The following is a 10271-nucleotide window of genomic DNA, read 5'->3' on the forward strand; positions in this document are numbered from 1 at the left end:
CGGTGCATGCTTTCAGGCTGCACCATTTGGCGATCGTTGGAATTTTTAAAATTTTCTAAATTTCGAGTCTACTGAATCTATAGATTGATAACGGCCAGCATTGGCCCCTGCCGCTGTGGCAATGCCGGTCAGTCAAATGGAGTACGAAGAGGATGGGCAAAGGGCTTCTGCCCGGCGGGTTTTACTACCGCCAGATCAGCCGAGCCAATGGTCAACTCCAACCGCTTGGTCGCTCGGCCCCAACGAAGATGCCGACCCACAGCAGCCGAATCAGATGAACGCAATATGCGAACCAGTTGATCCCGAAAACGAAGACCTAGGTATTCTACTCCGGTCAATGGTGAAAAAGTCAGGTGAGCTAGCTAAAGCACTGCGAAACGCCATGTAAATAATGACATGAAGGACCAAGCCCAGCAAGTCTGCGTTTAACAAGTCTGCACTCTCAGCATTCGCAATCCTCAAAAAAATGGAGAATACCACGTATGTGCAGACACAGTGGACACCACAAGAAAGCAGCAGGACAAAATTGGCAGACCGAAAAGCTTCTCACAAAGGTACACGGGCAAATAAGACCCAGAACAATGCACAGCAAGGTCACAAAGCCTCAGCTCCCCAAGTTCAACCAGAATGGAAAACTGTGGAGTCTAAAACAAAAAGAAAGGCTCAGTTAAAGCATAGACCAGATGCTATTATTCTGCATAGCACTGAAGGGGTCTCATATAGCGATATGCTCAAAATGGTAACTAGAAGCCAAGATGAAAAAATTAAAGCCGTTGGAGGAAATGTTACCAAGGTGAGGCGCACAGCGAATGGCGACTTACTCCTCGAGCTAAGTAAGGGAAGAGCAGATAACCTTCATAAGCTAAAAGAAGATATTGGCAATGTTCTGGGCGCCAAGTTCGAAACTCGCGCTCTCACAGATAATATAAGGCTGGAAATACTGGACCTAGACAACGAGACAACCGTAGAAGAGATAGTAGCAGCCTTTTCTACCAAGTTGAAAATTGACCTAGAGCCAGGCGCTGTCAAAAGTCTCTGCCCATCATACCGTGATACCCAGAAAGCGCTCATATATGTTCCGGCAACAACCGCAGAGACAATCCTCAAGGCCAATAAGATTACGGTGGCATAGTCAGTGTGCCGAATCAGAATTAATAATGCCCCAGTTAGATTCTACAAGTGCCTAAAAACTGGCCATGTCGCTGCCAAATGTAATAGCGACGTTGACAGAAGTGGCTGGTGCTTAAAATGCGGAACCAGCGGTCATAAAATTCGGGACTGCTGTAACGAGGCCAAATGTTTTCTATGTGCAGCAGAAGGACTGACTTCACTCTCACATGTAGCTGGCAGCCACAATAATGATGATTAAGTTTATCCAGCTTAATCTAAATCATTGCTGGGCAGCCCATGAGCTGCTATCACAGACAGTGGGTGAGTCTAGAACAGACATAGCCATTATAAGCGAACCTTTTAAGGCCAGAACTGGAAATAACTGGTCCTGCAGTATTTCTGGGAAGGCAGCGATCTGGGCTTGTGGAACGCCATCACTATTGCAGCGTTCCGTGCTAAACAAGGAGCACTATGTCAGGGCAAACATAAGCGGCCACTGGGTCTACAGCTGCTACTTGCCACCAAGTCTGAATATCCAAAGCTTCAGTGATGCCTTAGACGATCTCGAGCAGACGCACGTACCCGCAGCCCAGTTATTATAGCTGGGGACTTCAACGCCTGGGCTGTTGAATGGGGTAGCAGTCTAACCAATGCCAAAGGGAGAGCACTTTTAGAGGCATTTGCAACACTTGATATAGCTTTGCTTAACGTAGGATCCCAAAATACCTTCAATAGAGCGGGACTCGGCTCAGTAATAGACCTGACTTTCGTCAGTGAAAGTCTTTATAGGTCAACTAGCTGGGCAATTGCTAATGTATATACTGCAAGCGACCATGAAGCCATACATTTTTCGGTCGGGGAAGCACAACTTGCACCTGCAAGACTTCCTAGCATCGATAAAGGCTACAAGTCCGAAACATTGAACGTGCAGGTATTTTCAGCATTAATTGAGAGGGCCCAATTCTCGCGGAACTGGGCTGGCGTGGTGGCCGAACAGCTCTATAGCAACCTGGACGCAGCCTGCAGTGCAAGCATGACGCAAATAAAGAATTATAGAAGACATCATCAACATGTATTCGAAGTGGATGCGGGATTGCGTCAATCGGCACCGGAATCGACCGAGAATAAGCGATATTTGCAACAATATCAAGAGGAACTGCGACAGCAGTACCTCCAGGAGGAGGAGAAGCGACAACAGCAAATTGAGCAACATCGCCAGCAGCAAAATGAGCAAATGCTACGACAACGCCGTCAATATCAAGACCGAGAGCTGGATCTACTGGAACAGATGCAACAGCGACCAAACAATCCACTGCAGCAACAGATTCCCGAATGGGCCAGACAGGATGATCAGAATTCGTATAATCCATATAATACACGTCAATTGTACAGTTGCCTTTATATAAAAAAGTATAATTCAGTGCATCATTAATACAGTGGAAATTAAAAAAACAAGTAATAGAGGAAAATTAATCAAAAGCATTACTTTTGCCAGATCGCCCATAGGAAGAAAGGAAGTCAAATGGCTTATGTGTTCCCCTTTGACTTCGACACTCAGTAATCCATGAAGTAATTCCAACGCCGTGGATAGACAACAAAATGAAATCCGGACTACTTTATATGATGTGTCTGTTGTGGAGGATCTTGTAATTTTGGTATTGTAAAGATTAAGGAAAAATAATTTTATTATATTTAGACGGGAAAATAAAATTTTAAAATCTTATGCTGACGTAAAGAAAACAAAGAAGGAATATAAATGTTTTCTGACTGAAACGACTTCATCTTAATGATTCCGAAAAGCGCTCAGTTCATAAGATGCAGGAATATTTTAAAGCGTTTTAAATTTTTAAATGCTTTAAAGGAGAAGGAATAAATTAAAGCGTTTTAAATTTTTAAATTCTTTAAAGGAGAAGGATTAAATTAAAGCGTTTTAAATTTTTAAATGCTTTAAAGGAGAAAGACCAGGGAGAAAGAAGTAAAAAGTTGAACTTGTTCGTTTGACTGCTGCGAAGCAAGTGAAGTCGATTGTGAGCTGAGGTCGAACGAAAACTTTTAGTGCCAGTGCCGCCTACTTGACCACAATTAATATTATCCAGTTTTGGAAAATCGTAGAAAGTAGTGTTGGAAAACGTGAAACACACTCGGGTCAAATTTTTAGTGTTGCATTTGTTAGAGCTTGGAAACTATCGATAGTGGCGTGATTCGATATTTTCAATGTTTTAGGAGCAAAATTTAATTACAATAAGTATCATTTTCAAAAAAAATGAATGCAATTTTGCTTAACCTAATATTAATAACCAAAATTATATAGTTTTAGCCTTTCAAGTTATATAAATATTTACCAATTAATTATCAAAAAAAATTTACCTGTTTTGATTTTGTTTGAATTAAAATTAAATTAACATATATTAGTTTTCAGACTTTTAAATTTATGGAGATCAACTCTTAAAACCAAAATTAAAAGAAAGCAAAGAAAAACATTTAACATAAATTTAACTCCATCCAAGCGTTTCTTTTCAATTGTTGTGTAACTATTACATATGTATGTTATACTATCGATAGTGGCCAAAAACAATCGATGGTGGTAAATATTCGATACCTCGATAGTGCCATCGATAGTTCCCCAGCTTAAGTATTCGTAAAATATCGATAAAAAAAAAAGTCAATCGAACCACGTGAATTTAACAATAAGACATTCTTTTCTTTGTTGTAAATTATTATCTTATTTGGATTAAAATTCATTCACAATAAGCGCAAAGTATGTTTCTTAAAGTATTTTTGCTGTATATATATTTAGTTCCAGTTTTGACTTTACGATTACATCATTCAATTTTATGGCGTATCACCTGGATGATTCCTTTCGACTAACTAATAAACTTACCAGCAGCAGGCACAGGACTCGACTCGGCAAAGGAATCTTCATTTGCAACATTTTCATTGGCATCTTTTGTCGGTTTGTTGCCTGCTGCTGTTGCTCCCCAGTAATAAAATGCTAATGAATTAATTTTAGAAGGAACTTTGCAATATTCTCCTTTTGCGAGAACCTCCGCTCCTTTGACTGCATTAAATTTAATGAATAAGAGTATTAAATTGGTTCGAAATTAAGTAAAACTGAATTATGCATTCCCCTTCCATTCTTCCTTCCATCAAAGTCAACAGTAAATATTTAAATTTTTATCACCTTTTTGTCTAAACACTGAAATTGAAATTGTATTTGAAATAGTTGACAAATATTAGACAAATATTTAACTACATTATAGAGTAGTGAGTGAAGGGCAAGAGCAGAGCATCAAATGAAAGGGCACCAACCGAACCACTACCACCGGGCCGGAAGTCGGCAAAAGCAATTTCCTAGTCCTAGAATTTGATTTTGTTTACCTAAACTCAAAAGATACAATTTTTGCAGCTAATGAAATGCACAGATATTTGGTTAAAAGGAGAAGGAACCAGACCACAACAGGTAGAAGTAAGGCAAATAATCAACTCTCAGACATAACAATATAGCATAGGATATGGCCATATAAAAAACAAAATAAAATCATATTTAGCCTTTAGATTTCTAAAAAATATATATATGATATATATGTATATTGCAATGATAAACTTGTAAAAGGTAGAGCTAAGCTCACATTTCGAAATATCTTGAAAGGTTAAAAAGCAAAAAATGAAATGCAGTTTTTGGAGCAAGCCAATAAAATTTTCGGAAAAAATACAAAATAATATCGAAAATTTGGAATTTAGAATTTGATTTGTAACAAATTTTTGGTTACGTTTCAAATTTTTTATATTTTGGAGTTAAGAGATAATAAGGAAGAATAAAAAATATATGGTTTTATACCTTTATGGGTATATAAAATATATCAGAAAAACCAGAGGGGAATCAATATATCCCTGGCCTTATCGAAGTCTCTATACCCTGTAAGAAATTCTTAGTAGCTTTAAGCTAATAATTATGAGTAAACAACGAGCAAAGTTCTATTAAGTATCAAAAGTCGCAGAATTATAATGGCATTATTCAATTTACTTATGTATAACATCGAGCTTGTTTCTTTATAATTTCAATATACTTTGTTTTACAGGGTAAAAGATGTTGATTGTTGATTTTTAAGCCTTGCAGTGGGAATAAAAAATGAAATTTTAAGAGCCAAAATATTTGCCTAAAATCTTTATGGTTTTCAATGAGCTGTAAAAATATGGGTACGAAAAAATATACGGAAGACACAACTAAAGACTATTTTAAGTGTGCATGCAAATTGCCTATTGAAAATTTATAACAAATAAAATTAATTCACAAATTCAAATAATAGCTTCAAGTTTAAAGGGCCAACAAGATATCAACTGTGTATCAGTCTTAAAATTACTTCCAACTCTTTTAGGTTCTAAAAAATTAATTGTGGAAATACAAGACGTTTCTTACGTTTAAATAAAATGTTACACAAAACAAGTGAATCAAATGCTGAAATGAACGCGAAACTTAAGCCGCAGATCTGCATAGTCAGTTATAGACACTTAAATGCCAGTCAAAATTGGATTTGGGCCCAAGTTGAGATAAACATTTTTTATACTTACGAATCTCCGCTCTCCCTTCTCTTCGTTTCCTCTCAGTCAAAACCAAGCCAATTCCCCAGCTGAGAAAGAGGCAGTAGTGGGGAGGTAGTGAGTATGTGTCATGTGTGTGGTGTGTGTGTTGGATGTTAGTGTGTCATTCTTTTATGCTTATTTAAAAAAGTGTCCAGAAGTTTTGTGATTTTGATAAACAGACAGAGAGAAAAAGTGGAAGTAAAAAGCAAAATGATAGCAAAAAAGGAAAAGCTCGTGAGCTCAGATAAAGAAAAACTCACAGAGAACAAAAAAAAACACACACATTTATGCAAGTCACATACGCCACACAGCTTTTAATAATAAAAACAACGAGCTGTGCTCTCTTAACATGAAAAAACATAGAAGCAACCCAAAAGGAAACCAAAAGTAAGCCATATATAGGCAAGAAATACAGAATGATAAGGATAAAAACGATTGCGTAGGGACAGAAGGCGGGGGAGGAAGGTGTAGTCAGGAAGGGATGTAGACGTGTGTGTGAATGTCTTTATATGGTCATATGTGTATGTGTGTGTGTAGGGCAAAAGAATTGCCTTAGTTCCCTTTCTTAAATTTTTGAAATTCACTTAAATTGAAAATTTTCGTAATTATTCGTTGTATCAAAACCTTTCAGGCACCCTCCCTTTCAGGTTTTCCCAATGAATCAACCTTTAAACATTATGTTTAATGGAGAGAGTTCTAATTTAGTAGAGATGAAACAATGAACAAGAGTATTTGAGATAGATTAATTGGCAAATAACTAATCAACTTCCAATATACATGGATTGGATTTGTTATATATCAAAAAATCAATTAAGTGTACTAGATTTGTTTACAATTCGGACCTTTTCGCAGATTATTCCGATTTCCTACAATTTCATGTAGGATTTCATTCCTACAAACATGTATACCTCCTTCAAGAATAATGACAATAAATCTTCGTTTCTATTTATTTAAGATGAAGGTTGCCCTGTAGTCCTTAAGCCCTTTCAGTTGTGATTAATTGCGTGTTGATCCAAATAAAGATGAGTGATGTTCTTCAATTCCAATTGATTTCAAGTTCTTGAGTTCCATTTATCCAATAGGTAGTCATCTGGTCAAAATCCCAAGTTAATCTAAACAGGAGACTCTAAGATTAGAAGCATTTTTGAGCTAAAAGATATTATAAACAGATTAACAAGATCACAGTACTATCAGCTTTTTCTTTCATTTACTTATTCATAATATTTAATTATTAATTCCACTTTTTGTTTGGCACATTGGCATAATAGGCTAATATCAGAGCTGAGAATAGGTTCTTACATTGGTTGCATATACTACAATTGTTGCCACATATGACAACATCAGAATAGATCATATGCTCTCGACTATAGGTAATATTTTTAATATTTACAAATTTCGGTTGACCAACTCGTTCGATAATGTGCTTCTTGTCTAAAGCATCGCACAATTTGCCACAGGTACATTTTGGTGCCTCGGCAATTAGTTTAATGAGTAAGGCTTGCAGGGAATCGATTGGCAGTTCATATTAGGCCACAGCTTGAAGCCAGAGAGGTTCAGGCGAATGAGTTGAAGCTCCGTCCGCATCGGAAGCAAAGGCCAGGCAGGGATTTTAATTTGTTTTCCGACACGTAAAGCGAGCGTAATCTTCTCAGGCGACGTATGGCAAAGGGTAGATGAGTCAAATTATTGTAATTGAGATTCAAGTTAACCAATTTGTGGCACTTGACCACAGGCAAAGGCAAACATGTCAAATCGTTGGCCGATAAATCCAATTCGCGCAGGGAGTCTCGTAATTTGCTGCCATTTAGAAATGACCAATCGTCTATTTCACCCAGATTATTGTCATGGAGGACGAGCTTGCTCAAGTGTAATCTCCCCAGTTCAACAGGTAACTGGAAATTTAAATTTAGTTTTGAAGATGCTAAAAGTTGTCTTTTCATTTATTTCCTTACCTTACGCAACTTATTGTTGGATACATCCAGGTGGGTTAGATTCCGTAAGGAGCATATATGATAGCTCAATTTAACCAATTGCGTATTGTCTATTGTTAGGGATTGTAGATATCGAGGAAAGACCTTGATGGGATAGTCACTGTGACGATTTATAGCCATTTTCGTCTGTAACTTTGATTTTTGTGCCATGGCAGTGACTGTATTTAGTCTCAAATTGATGACATCCTTGCCTTCCATACCCAGTTTAAGCGTCTGCAGGAATCCCTTCAGCTGAATGGGATCACATTTAGTCAACAGATTCAGTGAGGGCTTCTTGAAAGCAATCGTTGCTTTGCCATCCAAAACGTATTTCGTGTGAATAGTTTGGATATTGTCCTTGACCTTGTAACGTTGCCCTTTTTAATCTTTGGTGTGAACAATATAATTTGTATTCAACTTTTCGCAAAGCAATTCCAAACCATCAATTTGGCTTTCGTAAAAACCACAGCACTGAACACCAACTCGCAAGGGTCACACAGTTAGTACAAAAATCACTCGAACAAAAAGAATACAGCTCTGCTGTATTTGTAGACATTACTGAATTTGATAAAGTGTGGCACTTAGGATTATTGAATAAACTGGCCAAACTCCTGCCTTACTGCTTGTTCAAGATTCTTGAAAGCTATCTGCAGGATAGATCGTTCACAGTCAGGGGCACAGATGACACATATTCCAGAATTGGCAAAATCACTGCAGGAATACCCCAGGGCAGTGTTCTGGGACCCCTTCTCTTCAATGTTTATTCGTCTGGCATGCCAATTCCTGATTATATCTTTGAACACGACTTCCTCATGGTATCAGGTGAAACCAAGAAGAACCCTGACATCATACTGTCAACGTTCGCAGATGATACTATAATCGTATCTACTGATAAAAATGCCTACATGGCCATCAGGAAAACGCAAAAATACCTAAATGAATTCACCAAATGGTCAACTAAATGGTGCTTTACGATAAATAATGATAAGACTATTCGTGTCCTATACACAAAACGAAACATATCCCCTGCTCTAAGATCTTACCTAATAAAAATCGATGAAAAACCTATAAAAAACGCTAATCAATATAAATATCTAGGAGTCACCACCCTCTATCATCGCCTAAAATGGCTTGTTGACGAAAAGAGCTCCCTCAGCACAAGATGTAAAGTCACAATATTTAAGCAAATTATTGTTCCCATTCTAACGTATGCTATTCCTGTATGGGGCAGCCTTATTTCGGAAACTCTATTCAAAAAAATCTGTGGAACGCACAACAAACTGCTGAGAAAAATTACTGACTCGGATATATTCAGCACAAATGCCTATATTCGCGACAAACATAATGTTAAATCCATGGAACTCAAATATGACTTGGCTTGCTATCTCCATTCTAGAACACCCAAATGTAGAAGTAAGGAATATCCTGGAAAAACCCTTTACTCCTACAAGGCTCTCCTGGCCTAGATACTCTATTCAACTAGAGAAAATGGTAGCAGTCCGAAATACACCTCATTTCACTCAACAGCCAAACCAGCAGCAATGTGCAGCACCAACACAGAACTTTCTTACCACAAATAGCACCCAGCAACAGCTAACTACAACCACGTTTCCTCTAAGTACTGCAAACACACAACACCTGCAGCATTTAGCGTTGCAGCAGCTGCATCAACCAGCTGGCCAGCAGCACCAGACCGCAGCACAGGCCTCTCAGCTACAGGCGTCATCTCCTGCAAACACACGACAACAGCAGACAGCAACTCCAGTTCATCAAATTGCATCAAGTATACATCATCTACAGCAAATAGCGATGCAGCAGCAGCATCAAGTGGTTGGACAGCAGCGTCAGCCTCCAGCACAGGCCTGTCAGTTTCAGGTGTCAACTCCTATCGACACACAGCAGCAGCAATCCACAAATCTAGCTCCTCCTATGTCAGCAAATATACAATATCTACAGATATTGGCGACGCAGCAGCAGCATCAATCAGATGGCCAGCAGCACCAGCCCACAGCACAGGCCTCTTAGCAACAGGCGTCAACCACTGCTGACAGTCAGCAGCAGCAATCTCAGACTCCAGTTCCTCAAACTGCAACTTCACAGCAAATTATGGCGCAGCAGCAGCATAAACTTATTGGTCAGCAGCACCAGCCCGCAACACAGGCCTCCCAGCTACGGGCCTCATCTTCTGCTGACACTCAACGGCAGAAAACTATTCCAGTTCCTCAAAATGCAGCTAATATACAACATCTTCAGCTATTGGCGGAGCTGAATCAGCATCAACTGGCTGGCCAGCAGCATCAGCCCGCAGCACAAGTCTCTCAGCTACGGGCTTCATCTTTTGCTGACACTCAGCAGCAGCAATCTGACATTCCAGCTCCACCAATGACAGCAAATATTCAATACTCACCGCAAATGGATACGCAGCAGCATCAAATGGTCGTCCAGCAGCACCACCCAGCAGCACAGGCCTCCCAGCTACGGACTTCATCTTCCGTTGACACACAGCAGCAGCAATCTCCAACTACTCATCTAGATCGGCATGCAATGCGGGAGGCGACGGCCCATTTTGATGGCGCCCCATCTCTCATCAGATTCGATTGCCACCTAAGA

The 10271-nt window shown here is 39.1% G+C and overlaps 1 protein-coding gene across 1 annotated transcript; it reads right to left on the minus strand.

Annotated features, from left to right (window-relative positions):
• Window positions 1–6882: 6882 nt before the first annotated feature.
• On the minus strand, window positions 6883–8515 carry LOC124461463 (leucine-rich repeat protein 1-like). Its single transcript, XM_047012990.1, has 2 exons — window positions 7644–8515; window positions 6883–7583 (listed from the first exon to the last, which is right to left on the minus strand). The coding sequence occupies exons 1-2, from the start codon at window positions 7878–7880 to the stop codon at window positions 7245–7247; spliced, it is 576 nt and encodes a 191-aa protein (XP_046868946.1). The 5' UTR covers window positions 7881–8515; the 3' UTR covers window positions 6883–7244.
• Window positions 8516–10271: the final 1756 nt, after the last annotated feature.

Source organism: Drosophila willistoni, unplaced genomic scaffold (genome assembly GCF_018902025.1).
Source record: "Drosophila willistoni isolate 14030-0811.24 unplaced genomic scaffold, UCI_dwil_1.1 Seg493, whole genome shotgun sequence".
NCBI classification, from domain to species: domain Eukaryota; kingdom Metazoa; phylum Arthropoda; class Insecta; order Diptera; family Drosophilidae; genus Drosophila; species Drosophila willistoni.

Excerpts from the sequence above, each read along its gene's own strand:
- LOC124461463 (XM_047012990.1), bottom strand. The coding sequence starts at position 7,880 with ATGGAAGGCAAGGATGTCATCAATTTGAGACTAAATACAGTCACTGCC. Across the intron at positions 7,584-7,643 it reads CCAACAATAAGTTGCGTAAG|TTACCTGTTGAACTGGGGAG; the intron begins GTAAGGAAATAA and ends TTAAATTTCCAG.